The sequence below is a fragment of the Emys orbicularis genome, chromosome 18, assembly GCF_028017835.1.
Source record: "Emys orbicularis isolate rEmyOrb1 chromosome 18, rEmyOrb1.hap1, whole genome shotgun sequence".
In the NCBI taxonomy this organism is placed as follows: domain Eukaryota; kingdom Metazoa; phylum Chordata; order Testudines; family Emydidae; genus Emys; species Emys orbicularis.
The window spans coordinates 23,742,527-23,762,089 of NC_088700.1; the positions used below are offsets into that span (position 1 = coordinate 23,742,527).

At 56.3% G+C, this 19,563-nt stretch overlaps 1 protein-coding gene across 1 annotated transcript in view; it reads left to right on the forward strand.

Annotated features, from left to right (window-relative positions):
• ALAD (aminolevulinate dehydratase) overlaps positions 1 to 19,563 on the forward strand; it is a 33,637-nt gene extending 14,074 nt beyond the window's left edge. The window contains exons 4-13 of the mRNA XM_065418592.1: positions 1,239 to 1,289; positions 3,018 to 3,114; positions 6,572 to 6,707; positions 7,400 to 7,483; positions 7,874 to 7,962; positions 8,343 to 8,398; positions 12,402 to 12,489; positions 13,775 to 13,861; positions 14,560 to 14,689; positions 16,852 to 19,563. Of these exons, the coding sequence (XP_065274664.1) occupies positions 1,239 to 1,289; positions 3,018 to 3,114; positions 6,572 to 6,707; positions 7,400 to 7,483; positions 7,874 to 7,962; positions 8,343 to 8,398; positions 12,402 to 12,489; positions 13,775 to 13,861; positions 14,560 to 14,689; positions 16,852 to 16,919 (886 nt within the window). The 3' untranslated portion in view covers positions 16,920 to 19,563. The remainder of the gene's footprint in view (positions 1 to 1,238; positions 1,290 to 3,017; positions 3,115 to 6,571; positions 6,708 to 7,399; positions 7,484 to 7,873; positions 7,963 to 8,342; positions 8,399 to 12,401; positions 12,490 to 13,774; positions 13,862 to 14,559; positions 14,690 to 16,851) is intronic.

Consider the following 19,563-nt stretch of genomic DNA (forward strand, 5'->3'; position numbering starts at 1 on the left):
CTCCCATGTCCCCAAGATGGACTTTGCTGAAAGCCTCTGATTTCTGTGCTAACAAGTTCTGTCTACGCTGTGTTCCTGTCAACTAATAAACCTTCTGTTTTACCGGCTGGCTGAGAGTCAGGGGGCAGGGCCCTCTGGCTTCCCGCAGCGAGTCCTCATCTGGTGCAGCCACAGCAGGGCACGTGAGCCATGTACACAGTGAAGCGCCACGCAAATAGATCCGGCTGCAGCCTTTAGGAGCCCACTCCATGGCCAGGCATTCCTTCTCTAGGGCCGCATAGCTGTATGCTCCGAGGTCAGACCCAGGAAGGTGGAAGCTGTGTAAACTTCTTGCCCTGGAGACAGTCTGCTCCGAGAGAGGAGGCTCCCCAGAGTCCTGACTGGCTTCGTAGGGAGCAGTTCCAGAGCATCGCCCGGGGACTCCGTGACCTCTGGTCTCTTGGATGGTTCACCAGGCTGTGAACTTGCTTCATTCTGAGCTCCTCCCTGCGTGACACCTGCCACAGCTTCTGGGGCTCAGGGTAAACCTGGCCTGGCTGCTCTCAGGGCTGGGCTCTCCTGGGCGGTGACGTTCTCTGCCTGCGGTGGGAAGAGCCCATGCAGATGATCCTCTGTAGCTAGCACTGGAGGCAGAACTGGCCAACCGCTGGTCTCTGCTCGCTGCGCTGACTCTTAGGGTGACACTTTGGACGAAGCTTGCTGGCCCTCCCAGCCGCAAGGGAAATGCAGTGTGTGCGGCCACCTAAAGGAGAGACGGGGGCGGGGCTTCCCCCTCTCTTCTCCCCACCTCCGTCCCCCCAAGAGCAGCATGGGACCCGGTGGATCAGGCTCAGGAAGTTGAGACCTTAACCCCTAGCGAGCCGGAGAGCTCCCTTTGTAACCTGCTGCATGGCCTTGTTCTGCTCTCTGCTGAGCTCCCGGTGGCTCTGCACTGCAGCGTCGAGGTCTAAGCTGCGGTCCCCCAGACGGGCCACGCTTCGGCTCACTGCAGAGCTCCCGCTCTGGGACTTGACTGGCAAGGGGGTGGGATGCCTGTTCCTGCTGCTCATGGGCCTCGGTCGCTGTGTTTCTAGGGACTGAGAGCTGTGCAGGGAATGAGCCCGATCTCTGGCTCACTCGCTCAGCCGCCCGGCTTTACACACAGCCGACGTGTCTGGTCACGGGGCTCTCCCTGCTCGCAGCCTCGCTTCGTGGGGAGCCGAACTCTCACCGGCTGTTTGTCCTGTTTGACTCCCCAGTGACAGCCCCGATGCGGTGGAGCCGATCGCCAGCCTCCCCGGACAGGCCAGGTAGGAGTCTGTGGCTAGCGGTGCCCTGCAATCCGGACGGGGCTCCCTGCCGTGTTCCTTATCTCAAGGGACGGGGCCTGGGACTGCCCGGCTCCAGGCTGCTGGGGTCAGGGTGGGGAGCTCTTATTGGCCATTCTGTGTCCTCCATCTTGTTCTAGCCAAGGACAGCGGAGCCCCCACTGCCTCCAGGCTGGGGATGCGCATGGGGACATAGGAGAGGGTGAACTGAGAATATGCCTCCAACTGTGAGCACGCACTGGGGCACTATGGGATAGCTACCAGGCATTCCCATAATGCACCAGTTAATTCCAGCAGCAGCAGGCGTCCCCTTTCATTGGCCCTGGCTGGGCCGTGGATCTCACCAGGCTACAGGCTGCCATTGTTGTCAGCAGCGCACTGGCCTGGCTTCCCTGGCCCTTGTGGAGGGAGATGTCATGCCTGAGAAATGGGCAGTGGGAGGCGGGAGCTGGGGTGGGTTTTTAGAATAAAATCCCTGCCCGTTTAAGTCTGGGGGGTCTGGGTCTGAACAAGGGCAGTGCCTTCTGCCCCGTCATGCCCAGGGCCTTGCTGCCAGCAGCGATGCTCCTGGGCCTGCTGCTGGGCTTGGGGAATTGGTCCCGCTCACTGTCAGGGCGGAGAGCGACCCTCTGCGATCCCCCCCTCTGTGGGGTGGTGGCTCCCACAGACGCCCTCCTTGCATTTCCTGGCACCGCTGGTCCTGCCTCCACAGCCGAAGCCGTGTAGAGCTGAGCCGCAAATGTGAGGCTGGGCAGGGCCTTCTAATGAACGGGGAGATAATGGCGTGTCCAAGGGCAGAGCCCTCGCCCTGCTGAGGTGACTGGGCCGGGCTGAGCCTATCAGGGCCATGGGCTCGTCCCCAGGCAGCAGATAGAACGCCAGCCAGCCTTGCCCACTGCCCCTTGGGGACCCCAGATAAGGCGCCAGGTTGCTCCTCCCACGGGTGCTTCCAGGATCTCCAGCAGGCATCTGCTCTGGCTGAATGCTCAGCTGCCTGGGACGGAAACCTGCCCTGCCCCCGTTCAGGAAGCAAGGACAGGGTAAAAGTCCCTGAGTGTTGGCCTTGTCCCCTGGCCAGGCCGGTGCCGGGGGGAGGGGGCATGGCGCTTTCACCTGGGACCCCCCCCAATCCAGGCACCTCCACGCAATAGCACGGGCTGGGCAGGAACGGCCATGGCAGTGAAAGGGGTAAACCCCCCTAGGATGGGAGAGTCAGCACTGAGCTGCCTGCACGACCCTCTGTGCTTCCCTGGAGCCTGCTTGGGGCTCTGTGGGCAGGGAGGAGAACCGCGGCTCTCCCTGTGCTGGGTGCCAGGAGTTCCCTGTTGGGTGGCGTGGGGAGAGGCCCAGTCCCCGGCAGTGCCGGAGGGTTAGCTACACAGGCCTTCCCGGGAGACGGGGGACTTGGCCTTGGCATTGAGGAGGGTTAATGATGGGCAGGGCCACGCCCGGCTAGTCGCAGCCCCCTGGGCCATGTGGGGGCTCCTTCTCAGGGATCCTTGTTGCTTGACAGCTGCGCTACCCCGGGAACGCCCTGCTCGGGGACACTGGTCTGGCACCCGGGCAGCCTGTGGGTAGCCAGCCTGCAAAGCAGTGCCTGGCCTGCCGAGGGGCTGCATGCACTGACCCAGCTCAGAGCCCTGGCTGATTTTGGAGGGGGGGGGCACTGGGGTGGCCTCCAGCACCACCCCCACACCTGTGTTCTTCTAGGTATGGAGTCAACAAGCTGGAGGGGATGCTCCGCCCCCTGGTGGACGAGGGGCTGAAGTGCGTGTTGATCTTTGGCGTCCCCACTAAAGTCCCCAAGGTTGGTGGGGGTGAAGGGTTATGGGGTGTTTAATGCAGAGGCACAGGGAGAACTGGGGGTTGGGGTGAAGGGTTGTGGGGTGTTTAATGCAGAGGCACAGGTAGAACTGGGGGTGGGGTGAAGGGTTATGGGGTGTTTAATGCAGAGGCACAGGTAGAACTGGGGGTTGGGGGTGAAGGGTTGTGGGGTGTTTAATGCAGAGGCACAGGTAGAACTGGGGGTTGGGGGTGAAGGGTTGTGGGGTGTTTAATGCAGAGGCACAGGTAGAACTGGGGGTGGGGTGAAGGGTTGTGGGGTGTTTAATGCAGAGGCACAGGTAGAACTGGGGGCTGGGGGTGAAGGGTTGTGGGGTGTTTAATGCAGTGGCACAGGTAGAACTGGGGGTGGGGTGAAGGGTTGTGGGGTGTTTAATGCAGAGGCACAGGTAGAACTGGGGGTTGGGGGTGAAGGGTTGTGGGGTGTTTAATGCAGAGGCACAGGTAGAACTGGGGGTGGGGTGAAGGGTTATGGGGTGTTTAATGCAGTGGCACAGGTAGAACTGGGGGTTGGGGGTGAAGGGTTGTGGGGTGTTTAATGCAGAGGCACAGGTAGAACTGGGGGTTGGGGGTGAAGGGTTGTGGGGTGTTTAATGCAGAGGCACAGGTAGAACTGGGGGTTGGGGGTGAAGGGTTGTGGGGTGTTTAATGCAGAGGCACAGGTAGAACTGGGGGTGGGGTGAAGGGTTATGGGGTGTTTAATGCAGAGGCACAGGTAGAACTGGGGGTTGGGGGTGAAGGGTTGTGGGGTGTTTAATGCAGAGGCACAGGTAGAACTGGGGGTTGGGGGTGAAGGGTTGTGGGGTGTTTAATGCAGAGGCACAGGTAGAACTGGGGGTGGGGTGAAGGGTTGTGGGGTGTTTAATGCAGAGGCACAGGTAGAACTGGGGGTTGGGGGTGAAGGGTTGTGGGGTGTTTAATGCAGTGGCACAGGTAGAACTGGGGGTGGGGTGAAGGGTTGTGGGGTGTTTAATGCAGAGGCACAGGTAGAACTGGGGGTTGGGGGTGAAGGGTTGTGGGGTGTTTAATACAGAGGCACAGGTAGAACTGGGGGTGGGGTGAAGGGTTGTGGGGTGTTTAATGCAGAGGCACAGGTAGAACTGGGGGTTGGGGGTGAAGGGTTGTGGGGTGTTTAATGCAGAGGCACAGGTAGAACTGGGGGGTGGGGTGAAGGGTTGTGGGGTGTTTAATGCAGAGGCACAGGTAGAACTGGGGGTTGGGGGTGAAGGGTTATGGGGTGTTTAATGCAGAGGCACAGGTAGAACTGGGGGTGGGGTGAAGGGTTATGGGGTGTTTAATGCAGAGGCACAGGTAGAACTTGGGGTGGGGTGAAGGGTTGTGGGGTGTTTAATGCAGAGGCACAGGTAGAACTGGGGGTGGGGTGAAGGGTTATGGGGTGTTTAATGCAGAGGCACAGGTAGAACTGGGGGTTGGGGGTGAAGGGTTGTGGGGTGTTTAATGCAGTGGCACAGGTAGAACTGGGGGTGGGGTGAAGGGTTGTGGGGTGTTTAATGCAGAGGCACAGGTAGAACTGGGGGTTGGGGGTGAAGGGTTGTGGGGTGTTTAATGCAGAGGCACAGGTAGAACTGGGGGTGGGGTGAAGGGTTGTGGGGTGTTTAATGCAGAGGCACAGGTAGAACTGGGGGTTGGGGGTGAAGGGTTGTGGGGTGTTTAATGCAGAGGCACAGGTAGAACTGGGGGTGGGGTGAAGGGTTATGGGGTGTTTAATGCAGAGGCACAGATAGAACTGGGGGTTGGGGGTGAAGGGTTATGGGGTGTTTAATGCAGAGGCACAGGTAGAACTGGGGGGTGGGGTGAAGGGTTGTGGGGTGTTTAATGCAGAGGCACAGGTAGAACTGGGGGTGGGGTGAAGGGTTGTGGGGTGTTTAATGCAGAGGCACAGGTAGAACTGGGGCGTGGGGTGAAGGGTTATGGGGTGTTTAATGCAGTGGCACAGGTAGAACTGGGGGTGGGGTGAAGGGTTATGGGGTGTTTAATGCAGAGGCACAGGTAGAACTGGGGGTTGGGGTTGAAGGGTTGTGGGGTGTTTAATGCAGAGGCACAGGTAGAACTGGGGGTGGGGTGACGGTTTGTGGGGTGTTTAATGCAGAGGCACAGGTAGAACTGGGGGTGGGGTGACGGGTTGTGGGGTGTTTAATGCAGAGGCACAGGTAGAACTGGGGGTGGGGTGAAGGGTTATGGGGTGTTTAATGCAGTGGCACAGGTAGAACTGGGGGTGGGGTGACGGGTTGTGGGGTGTTTAATGCAGAGGCACAGGTAGAACTGGGGGTGGGGTGACGGGTTGTGGGGTGTTTAATGCAGAGGCACAGGTAGAACTGGGGGTGGGGTGACGGGTTATGGGGTGTTTAATACAGAGGCACAGGTAGAACTGGGGGTGGGGTGAAGGGTTATGGGGTGTTTAATGCAGAGGCACAGGTAGAACTGGGGGTGGGGTGACGGGTTATGGGGTGTTTAATACAGAGGCACAGGTAGAACTGGGGGTGGGGTGACGGGTTGTGGGGTGTTTAATGCAGAGGCACAGGTAGAACTGGGGGTGGGGTGAAGGGTTGTGGGGTGTTTAATGCAGAGGCACAGGTAGAACTGGGGGTGGGGTGAAGGGTTGTGGGGTGTTTAATGCAGAGGCACAGGTAGAACTGGGGGTGGGGTGAAGGGTTGTGGGGTGTTTAATGCAGAGGCACAGGTAGAACTGGGGGTGGGGTGAAGGGTTGTGGGGTGTTTAATGCAGAGGCACAGGTAGAACGGGGCGGGGGCAGATCAGGTGGGAAGTTCATAGTCACCAGCTTTGTCCTTCAGCTGCATTTTCACTTGTTCTCTGAGATCTTGGGCCCTGGCTGCTAAGCAGGGTGGAGAGAGGACAGCACTTGGATGGGAGACCTCCACGGACCATCCCAAGTGATATGGGTGGCTGTGGAGCCCGGTGCCCTTGGTCAGTGCTGACCCCGGTGCCCAGCATGGCGCTAGAGGTGCTGCGCTGCAGGGGGAGGTGCAGGTGACTCAGGAGGGGGCGCTCACCCGTAGTCAGTGTTGACCCCTGGGTGGCACTAGGGGGCAGTACTGTGCTGTGGGGAGCAGGGTGGATGGCTTAATGGGGCGCATGCTCTCCGTCAGTCACTGCTGACCCCCCCAAGGGGCTGGGGGAGCTGCTGTCGTTGGGATGAGATGTAAATCCACATCTGATCCCTTGCTGTTCCAAAAACTCCCTGAGCCCTTTCCAGGCTCCAGTTTCAACAGGATGTGCCACCTCCTTCCTACCCCCTCAGCTGTGTGCAGAGCGGCTGCGCCTTTGTGCCCCTGCGGGTCTGTGCTGGGCGAGGGGACCCTGCCGAGAGGTGAGGTTCTTTGGGACGCAGGGTGCCCGTTGGCCCTGTGGATTTACCGGGGAGCATCTCTTCCCCCTGCAGGATGAAAGGGGCTCGGCTGCCGATGTTGAGAACACCCCAGCCATCCAGGCCATAAAGAAGATCCGTTCCTCCTTCCCAGAGCTGCTGATCGCCTGTGACGTCTGCCTGTGCCCCTATACCTCTCACGGGCACTGCGGTGAGGACCAGGGCAGCCACCCACCCTCCTCTGCATTAATCGACGGCCACGAGAGGAGCCAGGCTGCCGGCTGGGAGCGGAGGAAGTGCCTCGCTGGCGTGTGCTCAGCTAGTGGGCTCTTTGCTGGGGTTGTGCCCTGCCCCCTGGCCGCACGTAACTCCGTGGTGCGATGTGCCGGCTCAGGGCACTGAGCGTGAAGGCCAGCCTGCATGGGGCTCAGGGACCTTAGGGGGGAAGGCAGAATTAGATCAAAGGCTGCAGTGACTGAGCGATGCACGGCCGGCCGCTCCATTCGCCTCATACGTGGTCCCACAGCCAGCTGTGAGAGTTAGATCCCTGGGCTCTGCCTGCCAGGGCCCTCCCCCCCCAGCACGACCACTGGCCCCCTCCTTTGTCCTAACCCTGCTCCCTCAGCGGTTGGGATGGACGCACCACCTCCAGCCAGCAGGGCCTTGGTCTCACTCCCAGGCTGTGCTGAACCCCCCACCAGATTTCAGCCATCTCCAGGAACCTGCTCCCCCCGCCTAGTCACCCCCTGCAACCCTGCACAGCTGGATGTGGTGTGCAGGCTGCCTCCCCTCTCCAGCACCCCCTGCTGCTGGGCTGGGCTCCTGTGGGGAGGGGCGCTGGGCAGTTCTGGCTGGTGCTCTGTGACTCTGTGCTCCCAGTCTAACCCTGGGCTTGCCTTGCAGGTATCCTGCGGAAGGATGGCACCATCCAGAACGAGGCCAGCTGCCAGCGGCTGGCAGAAGTGTCACTAGTCTATGCCAAGGCAGGTGAGAGGGGTTCCTAGCAGCAGCAGGTTCTTGCTGGCTGCCTGACTTTGCCCTGCTTGTTGGCCCTACCAGGAACATATCTGAGCAATGCTGAGGGGGGCAGCAGCCGCTGGCCTCTCCTTGAGGGGCTGTGGGCCCATCCCATCTCCGCTGGCTCTGCCTGCAGCTTGTGGGACACTGGGGTGTCTGACCCAGTTGCTCTCCTCCAGCAGGTTCTGACATGCGGTCCCCAGCCAAACTGAGCAGAGGCTCAGTGGCTCTACTCCCCAGCCAGGTCCCGGCACTCCTGGCTGCTGGGACATCAATTTTGAGTCCCCCCAGGCCGGGAGTGGCTCCGGGGGCAGGGACTGTTCCTTGCAGTTCTTCAGCGCCCGTGCTCTCTCCCTGCAGGATGCCACATCGTGGCCCCCTCGGACATGATGGACGGACGCGTCGCAGCCATGAAAGAGGCTCTGATCTCCAATAACATGGGCAACAAGGTGGGCAGGGGCAGCACACGCGCTGTGGTCAGTCTGGGCTCAGTATGGAGCTGTGTCACAGCTGGAGCTGTATGCATGGTGGAGGGGAGATGATGGGGAACAGGGCCTGCGGAGAAGGGAGCTCCCTGCTTCCCACAGTGGTAGGCCAGGGGGTCCGATGGTAGCTTCCATGGGGCCACAGGGAGGGGCTTCCAGGCCCCAGCAGGTGTGGATGGGAAGGGCGTGCCCGTGGATGGGGAGGAGGGGTAATGCCAAGGCTCCTGACTGGGGGGGTTGGAAAATATAGTACAAGGGGATCGCAGCAGAGAATTTCTCCCCCACCTCCATGCTGGGCCGGGAGGCAACTGATCTCCCTGCCATGTCTCTCCCGCCCCCTGCAGGTCTCTGTGATGAGCTACAGCGCCAAGTTTGCTTCCTGTTTCTATGGCCCTTTCAGGTGAGTGTCTCCCAGGGCAGGGGTGAGCGTGAGCCAGGCTCTGTGTCTTACCCCAAAGGGTTCGTGCTTGGCGTGCAGAGCTGAGCAATTCGAACGTAGGACTCCGGAGCACCGAGCTCTGGGTCTGGGACTCTCACTAACTTGCACTGAGCTTTGTGCCTCAGTTTCCTCATCTGTAAAATGGAGAATATAGCTCCTTCTCCAGGAAAGGGATGGGGAAGGCAGGGTAGTATTTGCTCCCACACAGGAATTTTCATCTGTCCCTCCAAGTATAGCTCTGCAGAGATTCACTCTTCCTCCTGCCAAGCTTGGAGATGACTTCTGCTCCCACCTGGCTTCAGCTCTGTTTCTTGTCAGTGCTCTCAGCCCTGCAAGCTTCTTCTCAAGCAGGGCCACCTGGGGCAGGAGGGGGAGTGTGGAGTCGACTGGAACTGCTGTGGAACTGCACAGAGCCCTTCTCACCCCAGAGAGGGAGTGTTGGGTATGGTCCCAAACCCCCTGGGCTGGCAGGTCTATTGCATGGACTGAGCTCTGGCTCAGAAAAGTGGGGAGAGGTGGGTGTGATGGATTCGGTCACAGAGACCCCCTTGGGACTGTCACCTGATGTGCTGAGACTACCTCTGAGCCCATTTTCCCTGCTAGCTTGAGACTCCAGAACCCTGTCTTGTTGAGCCAGACACGCTAGCCAGCTGCAAACACAGGCCCAGGTCTGGTCCATGCCCCCAAAGCTGCAGACTTTAACCAAAAACTGCTCAGCAGGTCACCTATCTCCAGCACCCAGACACCCAGTTCCCAATGGGATCCAAACCCCAAATAAATCCGTTTAACTCTGTATAAAGCTTATACAGGGTAAACTCATAAATTGTCCACCCTCTATAACACTGCTAGAGAGAGATGCACAGCTGTTTGCTCCCCCAGATATTAATCACTTACTCTGGGTTTATCAATAAACAAAAGTGATTTTATTAAGTATAAAAAGTAGGATTTAAGTGGTTCCAAGTAATAACAGACAGAACAAAGTAAGTTACCAAGCAAAATAAAACAAAACACACACGTCTAAGCCTAGTACATTAAGAAGCCGATTACAGGTAAATCTCACCCTCAGAGATGTTCCAGTAAGCTTCTTTCAGAGACTAGACTCCTTCCTAGTCTGGGCCCTATCCTTTCCCTGGTACAGTCCTTGTTAGTTCCAGCTCAGGTGGTAACTAGGGGAATTCTCATGACTGGCAGCCCCCTTTGTTCTGTTCCACCCCCTTTTTATAGGTTTGGCACAAGGCAAGAATCCTTTGTGTCTCTCTGGTTTCCCACCCCTCATTCTAAATGGAAAAGCACCAGGTTTAAGATGGATTCCACTATCATGTGACATGTTCACATGTCCTGCGAGATTTGCATAATTATAGTAGTTATGCTACATATTCCTAGTTTCAGATACAAGAATGATACATTCATACAAATAGGATGACCACACACAGTAGATTATACACTTTGTAATGATACCTTACAAGAGACCTTTTGCATAAAGCATATTCCAGTTACATTATATTTACACTCATTATCATATTTCCATAAAACATAAGGTGTGCAACATCACAGTGGGCTCTGAACTAACTCATGCCAGACCCTAGAGCAGAGGTCCCCAAACTGTGGGGCATGCCCCCCTAGAGGGGCACGGAGGAACATTTGGGGCAGGGCGTGGCTGGGGCCTGGGCCCCTTGGGGGGTGGGGAGCAAGTGCCATCCAGCTCCACTTCTGGCCCTGGCCCCAGCTGCCATCCTCAGCCCCTGGCCAAGGCTCCTTTACCCTTGTCTGGACCCCCCCCCCGGAGCTGTGGCCCTGCTCCCAGCCCCGGGGAGTGTGAGGTAAAAAGTTTGGGGACCACTGCCCTAGGGGAGCTGGGGTGAGGGGCTGTGTCATTGCCGCCTGTGTGCTCGCTGGGGTGGGGCTGTGTCACAGATCCACAGGATCAGTGCCATGCTCCAGCTTTGGAACAGTCTCTAGGAGGAACCCCTGCAGTGTGCCAGCCCTGCTGGGGTCTCACTCTTCCTCCAGGGTAGGCCACATGGCCTCACCACCTCCTTAGACTGGACCTCTGAGCCGTCCGCTCCCCTGCTTCACAGCGGGAGCTCTGCCAGTGAGTCCAGCTGAGACAGACTCGTGGCACGCTCTGCAGGGATTCACGCACCTCTGCGAGTGTTTGCAGGCACACTCAGGGCACGGCTACACTTAAAACGCTGCTTTGGCGCAGCTGCACTGCTGTAGTGCTTTCATGAAGACGCTCTACGCTGATGGGAGAGAGATTTCCCATTGGCTTAGTTAATCCACCTCCCCTAGAGGCGATAGCTACGTCACCAGGAGAAGTTCTCCCACCGACATAGCGCTGGCTACACGGGGGGTTACGTCGGTGGTATTATGCCGCTCAGAGGATGGATTTTTCAGTTATACCGATATCGATCTGTAGTGTAGACCAGACCTCAGACAGCGCTGTCAAATCAGTCGGGTTTATTAGTCAGCTGGAACTCAGCATGGGAAGTCCTTAGGTTGGCAGAGAGAACTGAAGGTTAAAGCACAGACCATTCTGGTCAGCCCAGAGCCCAGCCAAGCTGTAGTGAACCCCACTGCCCAAGCTCTGTCTGTCTCCATCCAACTTCCTTGGTCAGTTCCCAGGTGTGAGCCTGGACTCCTTCCAGCAGCCAACTCTTATCCCCCACCTCCCAGTCCTTTGTTCTCCAGCTGAGGGAGGGAAAATCTACCTCCCTGCTAGGTGTCAGTCCTGTTGATTGGATTTGCCATTGTCCTCAGGCCAGTCCTTTTTAATGACCCATGCTGCTGTAAGATCACTCCAGTAGCCTCGTTATGCCGATGGGAGAGAGCTCTCCTGTCAATGAGTGGCAGCTCTACTGTGTCGTCAGGAGAGGCTTTCCCACCGACAGCGCTGTGCAAACGAGCGCTTATGCCAGCAAAACGTATGTCACTCGGGGGATGCATTTTTCACACCCCTGAGCGACAGACGTTTTGCCGACATAAGTGCTAGCGTAGACGTGGCCTGAGAGTTCACAGCCGTGCAGCTGCACCACTCTACGCTCTCTAAGGTAGCTGCTTTCAATCGACGGGCGAGAGCTCTTCCCTCGCTTAACTACTCCAGCCCCGCGAGCAGTAAGAGCCGCTCTCCCACCGACATAGCTCTGTCCACACCCGCGCGTCTGTCGGTGTAACTTATGTTGCTCTGTGGGGTGGTTTATTCACATCCCTGAGGCCTGTTCTACACTGGAGGGGGATCGATCTAAGTTACACAACTAATAACGTAGCTGAAGTCGACGTACTTAGATCTACTCACCGCGGTGTCTTCACTGCAGTGAGTCGACTGCTGCCGCTCCCCCGTCGCCGCCGCCTGCGCCTCTCACTCCGGTAGAGTACCAGAGTCGACGGGAGAGCGTTTGGGGGTCGATTTATCGTGTCTAGACTAGACGCGATAAATCGACCCCCGCTGGATCGATCGCTGCCTGCCGATCCCGCAGGTAGTGTAGACAAGCCCTGAGTGATGTACGTTTTGCCAACATAAGCTGTAGTGCAGACAGAGCATCAGCCAGCCAGGCGATATTCACACCTATGTCTCTTAGCCTGCCGTGAGAGCAAACTGCTCCCCACCCTCCTCAACTGGGCAGCCTTGCGAAATACGAGGGAAACTGATGCACACACAGGCTACATAAACATATTACAAACGTTCCCACTTTGTCACAGGCCGCCAGGCCTCACTGGGGGCAGAGTTCTCACTGGTGGGCTCGTGGCTCTCGGGGCGGCTCAGCGACCGCTGCCTCCTGAATTGGGAGAAGGATGGGATGCTACTAAGGCCCCTCCTTCCCCCTGCTTTGCTCCACCCCAGCAAGGGGTCACTACGGCAGGTCGCCTGGTGCCTGGGCTCTCCTGGGAGGGGGGCGCTGGTTCCTGGGAATTCTCTGAGGCCAGACTGCTGTTTTACTGCCTGGTGTCTCCTTCGTGTTACCAGAGATGCTGCGCTGTCCAAACCTGCATTCGGAGACCGACGATGTTACCAGCTTCCCCCGGGTGCCCGAGGCCTGGCCCTGCGAGCTGTGGTGAGTGAGCCTGCCCACAGGGGGCACCACCCATGGGCCCACAGCCCAGCTGCCCTAGGCAGTAGGTGTTGGTGTCACAGTAATGTCCTGCAGCAGAGTGAAACCTGCATGGCTAGGTGCCAAGAGCCGCCCTCTCCTCCAGGCTGATCCGGGGGCTGAGTGGGGAGGTGGGTCTGTCCTCCTCTCCGAGACCTGACCTCTTTCCATGACAGGAATGGGTGTCGCAGTGTGGCAGATCCTTGGGACCCCAGGCCTGTTGTACCTGCCCTGGCACAACCTGGGCAGCGGCAGAGCAAGCTTGTCCCACCGGTTAGACCCCCACCTCACCTGGAGGGTCGCCCCCGGGGGGGGGCAGTCAGGGCCCAGGGAAGCAGTCCCACGGTACTGTGAGGTGGGAGCAGCCAGGAGTGGCACTGGCTGGAACAGCTGAGGATCTCCTGCAGCGAGCTGGGGGATTGCTAACCCCGGGGGTTGTCCAGCTCAGCAGTGCCAAGCACCTGGTCCTCTCCTGGCTTCACTTGGCATGTGGGCCTGAGGATTCAGCGCAGCAGAGGATGCTGTCGGTAGCTGTCGATTTGGGTGTGACTCCGCTTCCCGTCGCGTTGGCCTTATGCATGTTGCTGTTGCTCTTTGTGTCACAACCACGATCTCCGTGCACATCCGCCATTCCCGGGCAAACCCATCCTCTAGCAAAGAGCTGAGTACGCTTCTCCATCTCCTGCCCCAGCCCCTGCCTGCCCAGAGATCCTAGGGCCTGCAGAGGCCATGGGCCCAGCTCAGCCTTTCAGCCCCTCCGACCCAGCCTGCGGTGGCTCACGTTTGTCAGTCACACAGAGCAGGGAATGGCTGAGCCAACACCAGCTCTGCGGGGCAGGGGATGGGGTGTTGTGTTTGGGTCTAACATGAAGGAGCCTCAGCCTCTGGCGGCTGGCCTGGGCAAGCACACCATTCCCCTCACGGGCTTCCTCCGTGAAACGCAGACCCGCTGTCATCCCTTTCACATCACAGCCTCGGGGATCGTCTGCTGCCCCCCCCCCCCCCCGTCTCCCTTCCTGCGTGGGAGGGGGGCTGGCTGCAGGATGGCTCCTGCTGGCCTGCCCGTAGCTGGGTTCTGTTTGTTGCTAGGGCCGGGCGGAGCACAAAGGGTGCTAGGAGGACCAGACTCTCCCCTCCCACTGGGCCAGGACCTGGGCTGCAGCCATCAGGCTGACTCGCTGGTCCCCCCATCCCCAAGTCCCTGTGCTGTTCTCACAGGCCCCCGCCCCGACCTGTTCTCTCCTTGCAGGACCGGGATGTGCGGGAGGGAGCAGACATGCTGATGGTGAAGCCGGGGATGCCCTACCTCGACCTCGTGAGAGATGTCAAGGCCAAAGTGAGCCCTGTTCCCTGTTCGGCAGGGACTGTCTCTGGAGATGGGGCACAGAGTGGGTGGCTGTAGAGTGGGCCTTGGGCTCGCCCAGGAGACTGAAGCCGAGGGGGACGGTCCCCTGGGCCTGGCAGAGGGCAGAGAAGGCCCTGAGCTGGGAGTGCAGTGTGTGTACAAGCTGCAGCAGGCCTAGTCCCTGGAGCACTTTCCAGGGATTGACCCTGGGGGAGGCTCCTTGGCACTGCTACCCCTGGGCCTGCTGCTGTAGCTCCCACCAATACAGTGAGTTGGGGGAGGGGGAACGTCTTGCTCTGGCTGGGATAATGGTAGGCTGCTTAGAGCCCGGTGTTTTGTTAGCGTGCCCATGTGTGGGGGAGCCTTGCTGCTTGGAAGCTCTGCCCTGAATCCTCCCAGTTCCTGGAGCTGTGTGTTTCTAACCCGAGCCATTCAAACACCGACAACCGGCCCATGAAGTGGTGGCACCCGCCGTCCCCCCAAAGATTCTGATCTTGTGGGTGGGGTTGCTAAGGGCACACTGCAGACACTGTTCCCTCCGTCATTCCCAAGGCCTGGAGAGTCGGTGGCTAGAGAACAACCTGCCCAGAGCCCCTGCTTTGCTGTCAGCATTGCAGGACTCGGCAGAGCTGGGCCATGCAGCTTGGGGGTCAGGGTTGTCTCACTGACCTTCCTGCTGCTGTTTTCAGCATCCCACCCACCCGCTGGCTGTTTACCACGTGTCGGGGGAGTTTGCCATGCTGTGGCACGGAGCACAGGCAGGGGCCTTTAACCTAAAGGCTGCCGTCATGGAGGTGATGACCGGGTTCAGGCGAGCAGGTGAGTGAGGTTGGGCAGGGTCAGCGTCATGACTAGCAAGGCCCCAAGCTGCTGGAGGAACTGGGGCCCTGGATTCTCTTCCCCTCTGGGCCCACTGCGGTGGTGTGGCAGCCTGAACCTTGGGAGTCCCCCAAGACTACGGGACCAGTCACCGTCATGACTGTGCTGGAGGCTGACCCTGGAATGCAGAGCCAGGCCTAGTGCAACTCCGAACACCTCAATCCTTTAACCAAAGCCGATTTCTAAAGCACCAAGCGCTGCCCCACCCGGCCTGTGCTTTTCCAGCCAGCTCGGTAGCAATCCAAGTAGAGTTCTGTCTGGCTCCTTAGGAAACATGAAGTGTGGTTACACAGGGGGCCTGGGAGCCTGGACTCCTGGGTTCTACTCCAGCTCAGCCATTTCCTGGCTCCTCGTCTAGCAAAGGGGTCTCCGCCTTCCCCAGGCTACAGGGAGCCCATTGGATGAAAGGGGCTGTATAGGAATCTATTCACTGGGGCTTATTTCTGAATGTATCTGTGACGGGTTGGATCACAGAAACCCCCTTGGGAACTGCCAACTGATGTGCCAAGACTACTTCTACCCCTGCTTTCCCTGCCAGCTTGGGACTCCAGCACCCTGTCTTGTTGAGCCAGACACCCCAGTCTGCTCCAACACAGACCCAGGGTCTGAACCACGTGCCCCAAAGCGGCAGACTTAACTGAAAGCAACTTAAGAAGTGTTCCTGTCTTTAACCCTCAGATGCCCAACTCCCAATGGGGTCCAAACCCAAATAAATCCGTTTTATCCTGTATAAAGCTTATACAGGGTAAACTCATAAATTATTTGCCCTCTATAACACTGATAGAGATGCACAGTTGTTTGCCCCTTCCCACCCCCCAGGTATTAATACATACTCTGGGTTAATTAATAAGTAAAAAGTGATTTTATTAAATACAGAAAGTAGGATTTAAGTGGTTCCAAGTAATAACAGACAGAACAAAGTGAATTACTAAGTAAAATAAAATAAAACACGCAAGTCTGAGTCTAATACAGTAACAAAACTGAATATAGATAAGATCTCACCCTCAGAGTTGTTTCAATAAGTTTCTTTCACAGACTGGACACCTTCCTAGTCTGGGCACAATCCTTTCCCCTGGTACAGCCCTTGTTCCAGCTCAGGTGGTAGCTAGGGGATGTCTCATGATGGCTCCCCTTTTGTTCTGTTCCACCCACTTATATATCTTTTGCATAAGGTGGGAATCCTTTGTCCCTCTCTGGGTTCCCACCCCCTCCTTTTCAATGGAAAAGCACCAGGTTAAAGATGGATTCCAGTTCAGGTGACATGATCACATGTCACTGTAAGACTTGTATACAGGGAGACTTACAAGTAAAACAGAGCCATCTACAGACAATTGTCCTGGTTGATGGGAGCCATCAAGATTCCAAACCACCATTAATGGCCCACACTTTGCATAATTACAATAGGACTCAGAGTTATATTTCATATTTCTAGTTTCAGATACAAGAGTGGTACATTTATACAAATAGGATGACGACACTCAGTAGATAAGCTTTGTAATGATACCTTACAAGAGACCTTTTGCATGAAGCATATTCCAGTTACATTATATTCATACTCATCAGCATACTTTCATAAAATCATATAGAGTGCAACGTCACAGTATCCTCCTAGGAAAACACGGCCCAAGCTCAGCAGCCCTTTGCCTGGGCTGATTCCTGTTTTAGAGCCCAGGCTCCAGCTCCTTTAGCTGAGAGACAACGAACCCAGGTCCAGTCCCGCTGTGACTCTGTGGAATCCCCCGTCCTCCCAGCTGCATTCTGTGATCTGACACAAGACCAGGCTCCCCTCTTGGAGCTGGAATTCCCCACTGGCTGGTGCTTGTTAAAGAATATGTCAGAGCAGGTGTCCAAAACCCTCAGAGGAGAGGGGCGAGTTCTTGCCTGTAATGTTGGTCCATGGGTTGAGGTATACACTCAGAACTGTAAGCTCCCCACGGTGATGCGGGGCCATGGGAGTTGTACCTCAGAATCATTGTTCCAGGCTGTCTGCAGGCTCAGCTCCTTGGCATGGAGTGGGACTGTCTCCCTTTGTGGAGCATGGGAATGCTGGCTTGATACGGTGTCTAGCAGCTCCTCACGTGTTCCTTGCTGCTGCATTCCAGGAGCTGATATCATCATTACCTACTACGTGCCCCAGCTCCTGAAGTGGCTGAAGGAGGAACAGGCGTGAAGTGCCTGAGTGAAGGCAACACACAGAAGGAAACCTGCGAGGACCGGAAAGGACTGAAATGCAAAATGAGGATTTTTATGGGGCCTTAGAGATACAAGGCTGAATCCAGCCCCAGTGTAAACAGGTCCAGCACCACTGGCTGCAGGGGTGCTGCACCTGCCTACACTAGAGCTGACTTTAGCACAAAGAAGCCAAAGGAGAGCAATTTTTAAAAAGTGTTATTTTAGAACTGGGCTTAATGCTGAGACCCTCCTCTGGCAGCAAAATGCCTTAGGACCAGAACTGATCTCCCCAGCGACCCCCCTTGGAGAGGCACCTTCTTAATGTGATGGTTTCTTTTAATGTGTCGCTGTGTGACACCAGATGGGCGATTTTTATGAGATTCTTCATAAAGGAAGCGCCCATTCCCGCCCATTCCTCTACCCCAATGTCCTTCTCGGTCTAGCTGGGGTGTTGGTAACACAGGGGAAGGCTGATGTGGGGCAGTTCACCTGCACATTGATCACAGGAGTGCTAGTTCATTGGGGGTGTCTCAAACGTTCACTGCAGATGTTCTCCCTGCAGCGCACTAGTGACATAATTCCTTTGCTACAGCCCCCAGCAGAGCGTTGCTCTCCCCTGGTTGGGCTTTCTGCACAGAAACGCTGTCTGGGTCACAAACATGGAAGCAGCAGAGGCAGGCAGGGCTTCCCTTGCTGGTCAGCCAGACACTGCGCTGACACTCTAACACTTTCCTCTGGTGAACACGCTGTTTCAAACTTTTTAATATGGAGAAATACCCCAAGATGCTTCAGAGCCCTCAGGGAGGGGGGGTTCCCCTCCACACGCGCTTGTGCCTTAAACCTGTTGTCATTGCATAGAATAGAGAATATTGGCCTGGTTCTGAGCTGTGGCCCTGCTGTCTCGAGGGCGACAGGGCATGTGGGGCTAGGCAGTATAAGGGCTTCAGAAGTATAATGTCCTGATTGCTAGTGGGCCATTGCACATCCGCCCAACATTACTAGGAGTTCTTTTAGCCCTCAGCACTCAGAAGACCAGCTCCTAGCACTCACATTGGCTCTGTCAACTCGCAGTTCAGCTCTGGCCTTTGATTCCCTAATAGGATGCTGTCACCTTATACAGAAGTATTGTCAAAATAATCTTTCTCTAAAACCCAAGAGCACTAGAAATGTTTCCCTATTTTAAAAATTCCAATGAAAATAATTGTTTTAACCCACTGCTTGTTCCTGTGCCGTGTTTCAAACTCAGCATTGCAGCAGGCAGAGCCAGGCAGTGAAAGTCGCCCGACTGGCTCTGCTGTCCAATGCACACGTTAAAATTACTTCACCCTAACAGTCTAACGCGGTGTTAATAACATAGCTGAGAACTTTAATTTGTACCATGGTTCTTAAGTTGATCATGCTATTATGAAGTCTAGATGTTTTAGATTATTGCTAGAGCTACTCTGCTTTGGTAGTCTTAGCAGCAGCCTCTGCTATTCTTCAATGCCTGGAGTGAGTTCAGCTGAAAATAAAAAAAAAAAAACCCCACAAGTCTACAACCCGGGTAACTTGATGATGTTGGTAAGGAAGAGGGTGGAGGGAACTCCACTGCACCTTCTTGAAGTGGCCAGCACTCTCCTCTGGGCAACAGAGGGATTTCTTTTCAAGCTGCATTGCCATAATTTTGGGGGTGGGGAAGAGCCTGGCTCCTCTGTAGAAGCTGTGCTAGTATGTGCAGATCTGTGATCTTCCCTGGAGGTACAGTCACACCAACGGCATTCCCTGTTCCTCTGACTCATGAAGCAGGTCTGTCAGCCCCTCATCCTGTTAGCTTGACAGATTGTATCCTTTCCAAGAAAAGGACAGGCCCGTCCTCAGCTGAGTTTACAGACTACAAAGAAACATAGGGTGTTGCTGGCAGATTGGGTGTAGTTTACCTTACAAGCCTCTCTTCCCCTTGATGGTTTGCACAGATGAGCAACTAGAGGAAGACAAGGCCAACCCTAATGATAGGAAGAAGGGAAAGGGGCAAGAGCAGTGGGAGGGCAGAGCAGCAATGCCCTCTGGAGGGAAAGGGAACTTGTTCAAGGATAAAAAGTAGAGTCCTGGTAGGGTGACCAGATAGCAACTGTGAAAAAACAGGACGGGGGTGGGAGGTAATAGGTGCCTATAGAAGAAAAAGTCCCCAAAAATGGAATTGTCCCTTTAAAAATGGGACACCTGGTCACCTGAAGTCCTGGGAAAGAAGTCGCCATTCCTGTTTCAGAGTTGAGCACCCCAGTTTTGTAAGGGTGAATACACTGGTGTGGGTGAGACGCTCAGTTGCTATGGGGGAGCCCTATAGATTGGTCACTCGGAGGATTACACTTTCTAAGGGATTATGGTAGTCTGCTACTTTCACTGCTGCAGGCCAATCTTCCCAATGCCCCACAGCTTGTGAGGGGGCGAGAGCTCTACCTCATGGCTTGGGGGGACGGGGACGGGGACTGTACCCCATGGTCTATGGGATGAAGTCATATTTAGGCCTCATAGAATCCTGCTGTGAATTTTAGGGGTCTGTTCTGATCACGTTTAACAGGAGAACAGTGTGTGTGTGTGTGTGTGTGTATACAACACTGCGGAATAACCATGTCTGTGAGAAAAATAAAAGTCACTGAAAAGCT